This window comes from Hyperoodon ampullatus (genome assembly GCF_949752795.1).
Source record: "Hyperoodon ampullatus genome assembly, chromosome: 2".
In the NCBI taxonomy this organism is placed as follows: domain Eukaryota; kingdom Metazoa; phylum Chordata; class Mammalia; order Artiodactyla; family Ziphiidae; genus Hyperoodon; species Hyperoodon ampullatus.
The window spans coordinates 152,540,725-152,556,942 of NC_136915.1; the positions used below are offsets into that span (position 1 = coordinate 152,540,725).

Below are 16,218 nucleotides of genomic sequence, written 5' to 3' on the forward strand. Positions count from 1 at the left end.
TAATGGCTTGGGGTATACAATCTCAGGGTTAGAAAGGACTTTAAGGTCATCTGACCCAGTGAATTACAGATCTTGTGGCCCATCTGTAGTGCCCTGTTGAATGGCTGTTCAGCTTCAGGGCCATTTATTTATTTATTTATTTATTTATTCATTCATTCATTCAGGACCTTTTATTTATTAATTTAACAAACTGTTTTGAATGCCACCATGTAGCAGGCACTGTGTTAGGTGCTATATAAGACATGGTTCCTCTCTTTAGTCTAGTAGGAGAGATATAGGTCAGTATGTAAATTCTAAAACAGCATGGAAGGGACTGTAAAGAAGTGTGAATAAAGACAGAGCTACTTAATGTCTCAAAGTCAGTCATTCCATTTTACACAATTGAAACTCTTAGAAAGTCCTTTTTTCTCTTGAGCCAAATACTGCCTCTTTAGTCCTTAGTACTGCCCTTCTCCAATAACCAGTTTTTAGTTATTTCAACACAGTGTGTTGTCTTTCCAATTGGTAGTGTTTTATGTTTGTTTCTTCTAGTTTTATTTTGCTTAAATTTGGCCTAAATTTCAATCTGTTGAAATATCTTTGGACTTTCCATGTACAAATTTTTGGTTTTTTCTTAGAGTTAATAAATTGCCTCATTTTCCCCCATTTGCTTATTTTTTTCTCTGTCCCTATCATTATTTATTACTAAACTCTCTGATAAAATTTTAAAACGTCTCAATGCAGTCAGACACCTCAGATAGTAGATCAGTGGTTTTCTCAGAGTCTTTTCTCTTAGATTCCTTCTTTGTTCTGCTTATGTATGGATTGGTTTGTTCTCTTGGCCTTCTGCATAGCTTTCCTCATCACACTTCCACTTCTTGTTACTGTGGGAATTCTCTTCATCAGTTTTCTGTTGGGTTGGCCAAAAAGTTCATTTGGGTTTTTCCATAAAAAACCCAAACAAACGTTTTGGCCAACCCAATATACTGCATTCCAATTCCCGACCCATTTTTTTTCTTCCTCCCTTTCTCTCTCTGGAGGCCTATAGGCTCGTCTCCCTATCCCTACTGTTCTAAAATTTCACAATGATTTGTTTGGTGGGATTTTGTTTTTTTCATTTGTTGAGCTGGGCATTTGGTGACCTTCAATTTGCGTAATAATCCAGATGTTTTATTAGGAGACCTAATAATGTCAGTATCTATATGCCTTATCTTTTAGGCTATTTGGTTTTCTTAGAAAAGAACCTTTAAATCTCTTACCAAGGGATCTAGTATTAGACCAGCCAGCATTCTGGGAGCCCAGTGGTTGAAGGAGGACTGATGTCCTCATCAATTTGGCATTTAGGTTTTCATATACTGCCCGTTTTCAGTAGCACTCTTCAATCCCTCCTTTAGCTGTCTGTAGTATCTGATTCATTCTGTTTTCTGTCTTCTGAAACTTTTCCATATTTTCTCATCTCCTCTCTTGTTTTCTTTGTAGTCATTATTGTATAACTTTAAACATTTCTTTACTGTTATTTAATGCAGTTTCTCTAGGGGATAGTGATGTGTATTTCAGAGAATGTTAAATTTAACACATTGTGTAGTCCTCTCAGCTTCATGGCATCCATAATTTTGATCAACATGTCTTTGTTGACCTTTTTCAAGTTGTCAACAAATTTTTTTCAACAAAATAGGACAAAGAATCCTGCAGATGACATGTAGCTAGAATAATTATTTCAGGTTGACCCAATACCTTCTGGGTACGCTAGTTACAACTAAGCCATCTTTCCTTCAACCGTTTCAAATCAAAATTTAGGCATCCCAAGTTATTTGTAAGTTTAAAGATATACACTATTCTCTTTATCCCCCTTTTAAGACATACTGTTATTTGCCTCTAGTCTCATTTTCCTCTGGTTCATTATCAACACTGTTGCCAGAATAATTCATAAAACTGATACTTTAGGAAAGTGATTTTTCTAAAATGAATAACTCTCTTGCTTAAAAGTCTTTAATACCTTCACATAGAATTTTAGGATAATGTTCAAATTTCTTAGCTAAGCCTACAAAGACCATTCCCAGACCACCTCAACATGCTGTCTTGGTTACAGCCCTGTGGAACTTGTAAGATATACAAGGTGTCATGTTTTATACCCCTCTACCTGGAGTGACTTTACCTTTCCTTCCTCACTTAATTTGTCTCATTCTTAATTATTGTCTTCTTTTGGAAGGCTCCCTTGCTTACTTACCTCTACGGTCTAATGTAAATATCTTTTGTTGTGTCCTTTTAATGCCTTGAACCTATCTGTCATAGCATTCATCCATATTGTATGGTAGTTTTTGATATTTCTATGCCTCCTCCAACAAGCCTTCATATGCCTCAAGTACCAAGTATTTTCCTCCTTTCCTAAAAATTAACATTTTTATATATTTTGGTACAGTATTCACAGACATCTATTAGATAGAAAAGATAGTCTAAATCCTGTGCAGAAGATATGTGTCTTTGGAGAATGAGCCTCTATAACATGTCAAACACCAGCTTGGTGACTATATCTTATTTAATTTTGTATTTTTAACATTTAGCATAGTGACTTAAAAACAGCAGATACTCAATATATATGTATTGAAAAAAATGAATGAATGAATGAATGATACCTCTCTACTCACATTATCTTAAAAAAGGTAGGGACCATTTATCTAATTGGCCTGCCTCCTCACCATTTCTCTCCAGGTCTTTTCCATTTTCTCATTTATTCATTCATTCATTCAGCAAATATTTGTTGAGCTCCTGCTATATGTCAAGTGTGATAATAGCCACTGGAGATACAATGGTGAATAAAACACCTAATCTCTACCCTCTCAGAGTTTATAATTCAGTGGGAAATAGCAGTTACAATACAGTGTGAAACTGCTTTGGGGGAAGGAAGTACACTAGGGTATTGTGAGAACATGTAGGAGGGGTGCCTAGCTTGGGGCTCTCCAGAGGCTTCTTAGAAGCAAAGCAAAGACATGAGGAATGAGTAGGGTTTAGCTCCTAGAATAGTGTTTCAGGCTAAAGGAATTGTGGGAGACTCAGCACATGCTTTCTTTCTAGCTTCTTCAACTCTTTGAATTCTTCCTTTTTTCCTTCCTGCTCACCTATGTTTAGTCCATTCTTCGAGACTTAGCTGAAAGCTTATCTCCGCCTTAACTGTAATACTCGTCTTTCCTTTCTTTGAATTAACACAATTTAGCATTCAGTTGTGTGTTATTTTAGCTTGTATGCCTTTAGTTGCCTTAAATATCTTGTTAACGTGTCCTAGAGGGCAGAAACTATAACTTATCCTTCTTTATTTTCTCTGATAATGCCTAACTAAATACAGTGCTGTCCATGCAGTAAGGATTTAACAAATGCTTGCTGAATAGTTATAAAGGGGACAAAAAGAGATAATACATGTGTTTTAAGATTTCAAATACTCTGTGAGTCTGTACCTCAAAACATACTACACGTTCAGGATCAGAGCAAGAAGAGTAGTTTTGAAAACTGTGAAAACATTCATCCTCCTCCCTTTTTCACCCTCTCACAGAATACACCTGTAGATTGTTGGTAGGGAAATTGTTGCAGTCGATGAAATTGTCAATTTGAGAATGAGTGTTGTGTCTTTGTGTTTCATATATGCTTTAAAATACTTTGGAATTTTTAAGAACATCAACATGTATTCTTCTACTAAATAAAATTTCTAGTCATATTAAAACATTGTTAAATTTTGACCAGTACCAGAATTTCAACTCCATCTGCTACAAAAGTGCAAAACTCATTTAAAACACTTAAAAATAAAAATATTTAAAGCTTTCTTGCCCTTGAAGCATTTTCTTCCGAATTGGAATCAGGCTATCTCTGACATTGGCAACTTAGTTGGATATGTATTGATTGACTTGAAGATGTAGCCTCTGTGTCCGTCTGTTATCCTTATAAGATAGCATTTACTGAGTACACACTGCACCAATTTTGAACACTATATAAAAACTATGTGGACATATTTGCTGCTCTTTAGGGACTTATTTCAGTTTCCAGGGCCTATAAATTTATTTGAGCATATCTATGGAACACACTTAGCAGCAGAATGAAAATATTAAACCAGAGTATGAATGGACATAGTTTATATCAGCACCAGAGTATTAGGTGTTTCTAGCAAATGCAAATAAGAAGGATCTAAAGCTAAATACAGCAGACTATACTTATAATTGAATTAATTTTCATCTAAATTTAACAGTGTCAAGTCGTTATCCCAAGTGAACTTCAGAATTCAAACCAAAGAAACAGAACAAATGGTTTCATTATGGTACTGAATGACATAAACTGAACTTGGGCCTATAAACCCAGAACTTCAGAGTTTTTACCTCTCTTTAGAATAATCTCTTTGTGGCCTTGGGCAAGTTGCTTTGCAAAAACAGAAAACAGACAATCAAAATGAGGATGACAAAGGTGTAGAGATCTAGCTTTTAAAGCATTGGGATCTGAGAAGAGCCTCCTAAGTGGGTGTTTTTCCTAGCTCTTCAGGATTTCTGTTTTAAACTCGATTTCTCTGTTTTTTATATTCTGCCTTCTGCTATATTTATATCCTGTTTTCTTACAAAGACACACCATGTCCTTTGGAAGCATGTTTTATGAAGTAATAGATGTATAGGCCTAGGATTTGAAAAATTATACAAAGTAAAACTTTTTTCATATGTATAAAAAAGACATTTCTGTGATAGCTTTATTGTTCACTAAATCATTAACCTCACATCCTAGTATGAGACATCATTGAGGAATGGCTCACATTCATTGACATTTGGCTAACAGGAATATGAGATTTAAAATTCATATTTGTGGTTGAAATAATTACTCCCTGGATTATTTTCTGGAGAATCACATGTATTTTGCATTGCCCTAGGGCAGGACTAGATTTAGCTATTCGCCTAAGGATAAATAATCCAGGTGTTGGCCAAGTGACTTTCAGAGAAACATTTTTTTTTTAAGTTTTTTTTTTTTTTTGATGTGGACCATTTTTAAAGTCTTTATTGAATTTGTTACAATATTGCTTCTGTTTTTATGTTTTGGTTTTTTGGCCACAAGGCATGTGGGAGCTCAGCTCCCCAACCAGGGATCAAACCCACACCCACTGCACTGGAAGGCGAAGTCTTAACCACTGGACCACCAGGGAAGTCCCGAGGAACATCTTTAAAATCCTTTTTATCTTTTCTGATCCTGATAAAACAGTCTTTGCCAAGCATATTTCAATGCCCCTTGGAGGAATGAAACAATGTGGGAATGACTGACCTTTGAATTTTGAGTAAATTACTTGTATTTGCAAATCTCTTTTAGCACCACCAAAATATGCTTATTTTCTTTTTTTAATGTTATGATTCATAATATATTCATAACATCTTGGAAGATAAAGTTACTTTGGTAACATATACTCTATTTTTAGCTATCACAATGACAAACTGTGATCTTTTAAAAAATCATCATGATTATTATTGAAGTTACTAAGTATACAGAGGCATGAATTGTGTTCCCGTGGAGCATACACACACAACAGTATTGTATTTGATTATAGAAACTGTAGATAGTTGTGCTCAACAGGTTGTGTTCAATTTAAATAGAGGTCAGGACAAATGGACTTTGTTATGACAGTTCTTAGGGTACATGAATGTTTAATAATGCCCTAGTTTTAAATTAATTTATAACTAATTCGCTGTGGAAGCTTGGAAGAATTTTTAAAAATCAGGATTAAGATTAGAATGAATGCAAACTAAATGTATCTGCTGCCATTTTAAAATCAAGAATTAAAAGATGCTTTATATATTCTAAAAAATACTTTCTATATTGCTTTTCTTCTAACTGCATTAAAGATGCCAAAAAACCCAACCCAGGAATCAAGGGTGATGTATAAGAAAATTTCATATAAGTGCATTTCTTTTAAGATGAATATATAGCCAGGTTCTTGAGATTCTCTGTTTATAGTAATTTAAAAGACACCGCAGTATTTTGTTTCTACATGAGGTATTGTGGTGAATATAATCATTACCTGAAATAAATGACATTTTTGAGTAGCCAGAAATCAGGATTTTTAATTGCTATTTTGTGGATTTTATAAAACCTCATCTCAAAGTGCATTTACCTTGGGTAACATTTGGATTGTGGATATGATGGTACACAGAAAACAAACCTTTCAAAGCAAAGTACCTTATTTTATGACTACCTAAAAATATATATACACCTTTATTATTATTTCATAGACTGAACACACCTTCAATTTATATTTCATTTTATTTATTGTATGCTTGCTTTGTATAAAATTATAGGGGATTTAAAAAAACTAGCCACCTCTCCCCTTTTTTTAAAGGAAAAAATCATCACATTTACTTAAGTAAATTCCATTAGAGGTAGTATTTCTCTTGTCTTTTTGTTCAGCCACTAGAGTCCCTTGTGACCTTGGGTATGTATTCGAAGAGGTGACTGATGGTTCGTGATGTTCTGAATTTTCTGGTAGCTTGCCTGTTGCCTGCCTCTAGGTTTGTCATCACCCTTATGCTGACTTACGCAGTATTCCTTCAGTCTCTTTATCTCCAGGCTTTGATGCATATGTTCTGAAGGTGGCCACAGTGACTTTGGGTAGCAGCAGATGGTGAACCTTCAGGCTGCCACCGGCTATACTGGTGTTAAGTTGGAAAGTTAACGTTTGATGAAGAATCAGTAGTGCATATGAAAGAGCTTTCGCTGCTGAAATATCTTTTAATTAAAAAATTAGCATACTCAAACCTTTGTAAATGTCTGGGCATTTAAAGAAATCTAAAATTAGTTGTTTTCTTATACAGGAATTCGTTATTTACCAGCTTAGATTTGTGTTGCTTGCTAGTCCTACTGTGGTTCTTTTCCCTTGCCCCTGCCCCAGTATGCTTGTAGTTGAGGCAGATAGAAGAATTAGGTAAACTGAACTGGGAAGTTTTTGGAAGTTAAATGTGTTTGGATAAACATTTAAAGTATATATATATATATTATTTTACATATCCTTATTTTATTATTATTTTTAACATCTTTATTGGAGTATAATTGCTTTACAGTGGTGTGCAAAGTATATTTTAATTTATGGTAATTTGGAATTTAATAATTGGAAAGAAATGTGGATCTTACGTACTACTTCCATAGAATCCTAGTAGATTAGTTCTGTTGTTCCTACATTTGAAGATACTTCTAGGTTATATAGAAGCCTAAAGAACTTAGCCCGCTTCAAAAAGATTTCTCCTTGCTGTAAGTTGTTTGATGATGTTTTGGCTTTGCTGTCAGTCCACAAAGCAGTACGCTTTTTGATTGTTTGTTCACTTAGTTCACGATATTGTGCTATGTTGGAAGTTCTAGCACAAATAAAGCACTGGTAAGACTCCAAATAATTTTTTTCTGTTCCCTTTACATCACAGGGGTACCTTTTATGCTTTGCTGAACATAGATTCTTGAGAGTAGTAAATGAAAATGTCCTTTAGGATAGAGTTGTAAGTATCCATGTCAAATTTTACTTTTCATACTTCAGTTCTTATCAGTGAAACAACTTTTGTGAGCATATGACCATTAAGAACAGATTGATTTCATGGCATAACAGGTGAGAAGTTCCTCTACACAGTCTGTTCATGCTGATGCTCCTGATGCTGCAACTTCTCATGGACGGAAGTGGTAGGCTGAGTACCTTTTGCTTTTGGAGTTGCTGAGCAATGGTACAGGGAACATTGCTAACCTTCTGATGTCAAAGAAAGAGAAAGTTAGATCCCAGTGGGGAGAATTGTTGGTATTAAAGGTCACCTAGTACTCTTTGTTTTCTGGTAGCTAAATTTTTTATAAGAATATCTCATGAGCATAAGGTATGGAATTAACCATCAACAGTAGAAATACATTTTGAATATTCTAAGCATATAAAATGAGATGGGTTTTAGCAATAAATATAAATAACATTTGATTATCATCATGTGGTATTGACAGGAAGAGCAAAGGTTTAGTGCTTTAGGTTTGTTGTTCAAAACCATTTCTACAGAAGAATAACATTACTAGCTCCTATAAAGCTGCCAAGATGAGTTTAGTTAATAACTCATCTAATAATGGTCAAGTTAAGTGTGGACTTTTTTGTAAAAAGAGAGTACAGTAAGTATAATCTTATTTATCTGGAACTATGTTGAAAAAGACTCTCTAACTTGTGGAATTGGGCTTCTCTGTTTTCTTTGGCTTCTTTATTATGTTGATCCCGTTCTTTTCTGGTATGTTTGTTTATGTGTGAATTCCCAGCAGTATAACTTGCACAGTTGAAGTCCATTTGGATGACATCCCGTCAACACGAATGGTACTGTGACACCTTTAAGGGAAACGCTGTTTGTCTGGTATGGCTATCTCTGTAAGCTTTTCTTAAACATTAAAAAAAAACACTTTTATTAATTGTTCTGGAGTCCTGTGAAGTAACTGGCACCAAAGTAGAGATAGATATTCCCTCAGATAACCCAGGTAGTCTTTCTTTTTAAAGGAATTGGAGTTGAATTTACTTTTAGAGACTTACAGACTTTGAATGTCAACCTTTAAATTAAGTATCTAAAAAATCTTTAAAAATGGGTGGCACATAATCTTCACTGAAGGGAACTATCCATAATTCCTCACCACAGTCATAGTGTCTTTATTGCTATTTGTCTCTTTTCTTTTCTCCAAATTTAGTTTTCATGTGCTTAAAAAAAACTCATCATTTGATACCTTTGATATATTCCCCAATGTCTCCTATCTTTCCAGAGGTGGTACCTAGTTAAATATTGGGCCTTCCCCATTCTAGTTAACAAAATTGACTTATAATCAATTGGAGCTTTTCCTGCTACTGTTGCAAAAGAAGAGTAGGCAAGTCTCATTGTGCTGGTAGAATTGAGGAGCAGATGAGGCTAATCCTAAAGGCATAAGTTGTCTGTTTTTGTTTTTTTTCTCCCAGTTAGGAGCAGTGATTCTATATATTACCATGGGCAAAGATGAAGTAATCTCTCCTGTTAGACCATATGCTAATATAGTGCTGATAAGTAAGAGTGAAAAATGAAAGGGAAAAATACATTACTTGTATTCTTTCAATAAAGTATGCTATCCAAGGTAATTATTTCATGACAGGTTTAGTTATAGTACTTGTTTTATCATGAAACAAAAGATGGTTTTAGGAGTCTTTTATTGGGAAGACAATTGTATCAAATTAGTACCAAATTAGATTTTTGTCTTTATAAAGGTGAGCAAACCCGTGAAGCAGTTTTTAAATTGATATGTTCTAGTCCACAAATGAACGAATTCTGTTTGAGGGTTAAAGAAGCTATTATTTTGCCCTTTATGCTGACAGCTTCATTACAGATTGGCCTGCTGTTGGCATTAAAAAATGTTTGGCTTCTTATGATCTTTGTGCATGCAACTATAATATTAATGCAGTGCCATAGCACTGTTCATTAAGAAATGACTCTAAATGAGGTTGAAGCGTGTAAATTTGGAAAGATACAGATGTTAAATGCAGTCGTTTCTCTTTGTATACAGCCGTATGGCTAATAATTTCCAAGTGGCTAAAGCTCTTGTTAGCAGGAGTGCTGGTGTGTTAAGAATGGCTCTATAAATAACTTTAAGAACTGAAGTTGAAGGTGCTTCTTTTAAAGACTACTGTTAACTAAACATTATTGCCAAACAGATGGAAAGCATTCGCCAGCCTGATGTTTTTAGGTCTAATTATATTATCACCAGCCCTGTACGGCTCAGTTGAAGAGGTGTATCCAGAGGCCAATTTATAATCATTTAGCCAACACCTGTTTGGGAGAAATTGACAGTCAAAGGGCACATTTAAAAAAAATCACATATGTTCTTGTGTTTATTGCCTCAATGTGAACATTGTCTAGTTGCAGACAAACTTGGAGAAGAAAGTAAATGTAAACAAAGCAGCCCTTCTCAGCCATGTTTATCGATCTTAATTTGGCCTTTTTATCGGATCCACTTCATGCTTCATGGCTAAGTGAGACCAGCAAAGAGATATCACTCCTGATTTATGCAGGTACATTCTGTTCAGTCGATTAAGAAGTTTCTGGTAGAAAAAAGTTCTTTGCTTTGTACAGCTTCCTTACCTTTTACCTAGTGAAACGTTTTCTATTTCATTTCACATAGAAGTATGTTATTTAAATTAGGATTGGAATCTGATGAATAGCTTAAAAGAGTCACAACTTGATGTGAAAACAGATGAGATTTAAGGAATACTGAATAGATGTCTTCACAGATTCAGTTGATATTTATTGAGCCCTCCTTTACAGAGGTGTGCCCCCTTTTGCACTCATGATATGTTAACTTAACTGTCAAGGTTCAAGTTCTTTGAATGTGCTTCCATGCCTAGGAGGTTCAAGATTGGTGGTGAATATAGCTCCGAGGGAAATTATGGGCAAATAGGTCTACCCTCTCTGAAAATAGTTCAAACCTGATGATCCTACTAACTCTTTCATTTTAGTGTTTTTCCTTCTTCTGACATACTTCTCTTTGGAGAGACATGTATATGTTGCCTCCATTTTCTTATCACCCATTACTAACTCAGAGTAGTTGGCTTCTGTCCCCACCAGTTGACTGCATGATGTAGTATTGAAAGTTATCAGTGACTTCCTAACTGCCTTAGGCAGTAGTCCCTTCTTAGTCCTCATTCTTCATGGCTTCTCTTTGTTGTTTGGCACAGGTGATTACTCTCATTTTAAGCATTCTCTTTTCCTGATGTCTGAACCACTATATTTTCTGGGGTTTTTGGTGTATTTCTCACTGTACTTTTGGTTGTTATTGTGTTATATACCCTCAGTATTACAGCTATGTATACACAGACATAAATAGTATAGTTTAGCAGTTAAAGAGGAAGAGCCCTGGAGCCAGATTGCTGGGTTTAAATTTCACCTCTGGCACGTCTTAGCTTTGTGAGCATGGGCAGGTTAACAGTTTTATGTTTGTTTTCTCCTCTGTAATATTGGTTAATAAAAGTATACCTACCTTGGAACATCCCTGGCTGTTCAGTGGTTAAGACCGCGCTTCCACTGTAAGGGGCGCCGGTTCGATTCCTGGCTGGGCAACTAAGATCCCACATGCCGTGTGGTGTGGCCAAAAAGGAAGAAAAAAATGTATGCCTACCTCATTGGATTGTTGAATGAATTATGTGATTTAATTCCTTAAACCCCATCACAGTGCCTGCTATAAAGTGAGCATTCCATTGGGTTACTTCCTCATGTCTTTAGCTGTTATTTTTATGGAGATTGCTCAGTTACTGTACATCTTTAGTCCTGACTTATTTTCTAAGCTCCATTCCCAAATTGTTGTCTACCTTCCAAACTTTTACACCTAAATTCATTCACATATGTTTATTGAACAATTACTGTGGGAGATGGATAGGTTATGTGTTGGAGGAAATACAATTTCTGCCCTGTATTAGCTTTCTATCGCTGCATTACAAATTACCACAAACTTCACAGCTTAAAACAACTAAATTTATTACGTCAAAGTTCTTTGGATCAGAGGTCTGACATGACATGGGTTGCATTGGGCTAAAATCAAGGTGCTGGCAGGGCTGCATTCCATACTGGAGACTCTGGGAGAAAATCCACTTTCAAGCTCATTCAGGTTGTTGGCTGAATTCTTTTCTTTATGGCTGTAGGACTGTGGTTGCTGGCTCTCAGCCAAGGGTTGGTCTTTGTTCCTAGAAGCTGCCTGTTCCTTCTCATGCTTACTGTGAGCTCCTAGAGGGCTCTTTCCAGTGCTTACATGTGGACCTCTGTATCCAGCAACAACATGTCCCTCTCATACTTCGAATCCCTCTGATTTTCCCTTCTGCCATATCATTTTTGTGCTGTCCAGTTCTGGACAGAGACAGTTCTCTAAGGGGTCATGTGATTTGATTAAGCCCAGGCAGGTAATCCAGGGTAATCTGTTTTAAGGTCTGTACCCTAATTATATCTGCAGAGTCCTTTTTGCCAGTAACATAACATATTCACAAGTTATGGAGATTAAGATATGAGTGTCTTTGGCGACTGTTATTCTGCTTAAACATGCTGATGAAAAGCTTGAAACCTGGTTGGGATATAGACAAGTGACTAAATAAAACCAAATTGAAGAGGCTGGTACCATATACAGTGGGAGAACAAAGGAAGAAAAGTGTCAGTGACATTTGAGCTGAATATGGAAAGATAAGTGCTTGTTTGATAAGGGGCTGGGTGAACATTTCAGGGAGAAGAAGCAATAATAGTGATAGCAATAATAGTAATAACTGGCTGTACCAAGCAAGTTTAAAGATTATCTCACTGAAATTCTCACAAATGGTAGATACTATTATTATCTACCGTTATAGCTTCTACAGATGAAGCAATAGTATCTTCACATATGGAGTAGGAATGGTAAAACTATCTTATTGGGTAATTGAAAGAATTAACAATGATTACACATGACTAAAGCATAGCACATATTAAACACTTAAAACGTGGTAGGCGAAAGAGAGTAGAAGGTGGAGGAGAGAAATATTTAGGAGGTAGAATTGACTGGACTTGGTCACTGGTTATGAAGGTGGGGGGCAGGGGAGAATTCACGGTGACTTAGGGAGCTTTTTGATTTGGGGGGTTCCATGGGTGGTGGTGTTATTCAATATGGTGAGAGGTGAAGTGGGGTTTTGTTTTAGTTTTAGTGGGGACAGGGCTTTGGGAAGAGGAAGAGATGAGTTTAGGAGGTATCTGTGGGAATATTCAATTGAAATTAAATGGAGTTAAATAGTATAGGTCAAGCACTCAGAAGAGGGGTCAAAGTTGAAGTTGTCACTATTACTTCAAATTCATCAGGTCTTAAACGGGTTCCTCTTTGTAACTCCCGTTTCTTCTCACCATTCTTTTATTTATTTATTTATGTATTTATGTATGTATGTATTTATTTAACATCATTATTGAGGTATAATTGCTTTACATTGTTGTGTTAGTTGCTGCTGTATAACAAAGTGAATCAGCTGTATGTATACATATATCTCCATATCGCCTCCCTCTTGTGTCTCCCTCCCACCCTCCCTATCCCACCCCTCTGGGTGGTCACAAAGCACCGAGCTGCTCTCCCTGTGCTATGTGACTGCTTCCCACTAGCTATCTGTTTTACATTTGGTAGTGTATATATGTCCATGCCACTCTCTCACTTTGTCTCAGCTTCCCTTTCCCCCTCCCCGTGTCCTCAAGTCCATTCTCTACATCTGCGTCTTTATTCCTGTCCTGACCCTAGGTTCTTCAGAACACTTTTTTTTTTTTTTAGATTCTATATATATATATGTGTTAGCATATGGTATTTGTTTTTCTCTTTCTGACCATTCTTTTATTTTTCTAAGCTTAATATCTTCTTTTACCCTTGACTCCCAGCTCTCTGGAGGGGGTGGGGAAAAAAAGCCCTGTTTACAGTGTTTGCAGATTTCTGTGGTGTAAATTCTCCTGCCATGGCCCGTTTCGGACTCTGGCTGCTTTTGTGCTACAACAGCGGAGTTGAATAGCTGCAACAGAGACCGTGTGGGCCTGCCGAGCCTTAAATATTTACTACCTGCATCTTTACAGGAAAAGTTTGCCAACCTCTGCTATAGTGTTTCTCCAAAATGATAAGATTAACATAATATAAAATATATAATATAAATATTTAAATGTTTATAAAACATAAACTATAAAATAAATATTAATATGGTAGCGTAATTCCCTATCTCTATTCACTCTTTTTTTCACCAGGATGGGTGCAGGGGGAGTGTGGATAGTTTGAGGGGGCAATGTGTGAGATTATGAGGGGTCTTGAGGTCATTGTTTTGAATGCATGCTTTTTCTCTGAATGAGAAGTGACATGATATAACTTATGTTTTTAAAAGCAAACCCTGCCTGCTATTTTGAGAATAGACCATAGGGCAGCAAAGATGGAAGCAGAGAAATCTGTTGGGACACCATTGTTATAATCCAGGTAAATCTTTGTTTCATTCAGGGTAATAGCTGTGGAAGTGGTGAGGTGAGTTCAGATTCTGGATACAATTTGAAGATAGAGCTGGCAGGATTTGCTGATGGGAAAAGAGGAGTTAAGGATGAGTCCAGGATGGAGAAGTAGCACCAGAAGGGTGCCTTGGGTTAGAGCCTGGGTTATTGAGATCACATTGTAAAAAATTGCTACATTAGAGGTTTTAGGAAGAAAACTGAGACTTCAATTTCTGTAAAAAATAATTTTTTTAAACTTTTTTTAAGCCATATATGTTTCATGAGGAACAGTTCTTTTTCTAAAATAATTCTTCCTTTTAAGAAATATATTTTAAAATAAATCTAGGAAAATGTAGTAGTGTTTCTAAAATATGGCATTTTTAGAAAGGAAACACACTTTTAGATAAGACTGTTTTAATCCTGTGATTTGGCAACTTAAAAAAAAATTAATTCAGAAATTAACAATTTTGGCAGAGTCAATTTCAACACTTCCCCCAAACCTTTAAAGTATAGTTTCAAAAAGTTATGAGTTCATGTTTCATTGTATTGTAAATAGGTTATTACTCATGTCTTTTATGTAGGTTTTACTTGTAATGGATACAAGGACAGAACAGACATTCATTCTAAAAGTAAGTAGAATTTTTCTGTTTAATGAATTTAGAAATTTATTTTCAAATTATGCTTCTGAAAGAAAATATTTAATTTTTTTCTGGGTGTTTGAATGTTCTTTTATGTTTGCAGTGATCTGTATTTATTTTACTTTGTGTCCTTCCATCACAGTGGATAAATACTCTATAGCATACATTTAAAAAGAGGCTTAGGTTATAGAGTATGGAGGAAATAATTTGGATAAGTTGAAGACTCATTTTATGCTGCTTAAATGTATAGTGTATAATTTAAATACATCTCTAGTACATTTTGCGTAATATGTGAAGACCACATGCAATCATACCTTTGATTATGATTATAGTTCTTAAGAGCTGAAATTTTGCCTTAAAGTCTTTGTTACAGGTATTTGGGAAAGTGTTATCTACATCCCTGGCCCTGTCTTTTTTCTAAATTCAATTTTGATTCTCTGTATTACTCAGTTTGTAATTAAATGAATAAAGGAAGAAAACCCCCTCAATTTTGTAATTTCAAAATCATATTTGAAGTGGATTGTTATAGTACATATTCTAAAAATATCCTAATTTAAGCATTTCCATGGCATCCAGAATTAATGAATTTCAGATTAGTTTTATATTTTTCTGATATTTTTTCTTTTACTTATCAGCATGGCAGTTGGTCACCTTGACATATACTGAAATAAATTTCTTTTTATGAGTATACTTTATCACTGGCATTTTCTTAGATTTTTAAACCAGGATATGACAGCAGAAACTACACATACCTTGTTCCTTTGGAGAAAACTTAAAAAATGATCTTTGTACTTTTTTGGAATAGAATTTTAAAACTGCCCGTTTAATCTAGGAATGCCTTTTGTGTCTCAGGAATTTGAATTGATCGCACGATGTCTACTGCTTTAAAGATATACATAAGTAAAATAAAACTTAAGAAAAGGTCATAGAGAAATAACTGTGTGTCATCCTGATGACTTAGTTTGAGAGCATCTCTAATAAAAACACTGACCCACGTAATTGATTTTAATGGCAGCTTTGTGGCATCTTCCGTTCTCTGGATTCACGCCAGATGCCATCAGCAGAGCCTCCAGGGACTGAGGGGCATAGAGCAGCAGATGAGTGGTTTCTCTGAAGCCCAGGGTAACTCGGATAGATTAGTTTGGTTGATAAACACAGAGCACAGCAGGCTCCAAAGGCAACTGAGGGTACAACTGACCTTTTTGTTCTCTGTCAGGGTCTAAGGAAAAGCAGTGAATACAGCAGGAACAGAAAGACCATCATCCCCCGCTGTGTGCCCAACATGGTGTGTCTGCACAAGTACATCATTTCTGAGGAGTCGGTATTTCTTGTGCTGCAGCATGTGGAAGGTTGGTTTGTAGTTTAAATTGTTTGTGGAGTGAAGAATGTCACCTGCTTAGCTTTTTAGTTTCTATAATGTCCTTCTTACTTCTGTCATTACTTGAGCGGATAAAACATAGGAAACACGTGTGAGAAATTGTTTCCTTATTCCTCTGTTCTCCCTCCCTAGTTTGAGTTGTGAGGGAGAATGAAAGCCCAGGCAAGAGGCAGATTTCATTTGAACTGTAGTAACATTCTTAGATATACTTAACTACTTACTCACTCCTAGGATTGGTCCAATATGATGA

At 35.7% G+C, this 16,218-nt stretch overlaps 1 protein-coding gene across 4 annotated transcripts in view; it reads left to right on the plus strand.

Moving 5' to 3' along the window:
• Positions 1-16,218, plus strand: part of RPS6KC1 (ribosomal protein S6 kinase C1) — a gene marked incomplete at both ends in the record, with an annotated part of 199,113 nt that overhangs the window by 137,112 nt on the left and 45,783 nt on the right. For all 4 annotated transcript variants that reach the window (XM_079724834.1, XM_079724836.1, XM_079724837.1 and 1 more), the window contains 2 exons: positions 14,534-14,581; positions 15,807-15,939. In XM_079724834.1, coding sequence (XP_079580960.1) covers positions 14,534-14,581; positions 15,807-15,939 — 181 coding nt within the window. The remainder of the gene's footprint in view (positions 1-14,533; positions 14,582-15,806; positions 15,940-16,218) is intronic.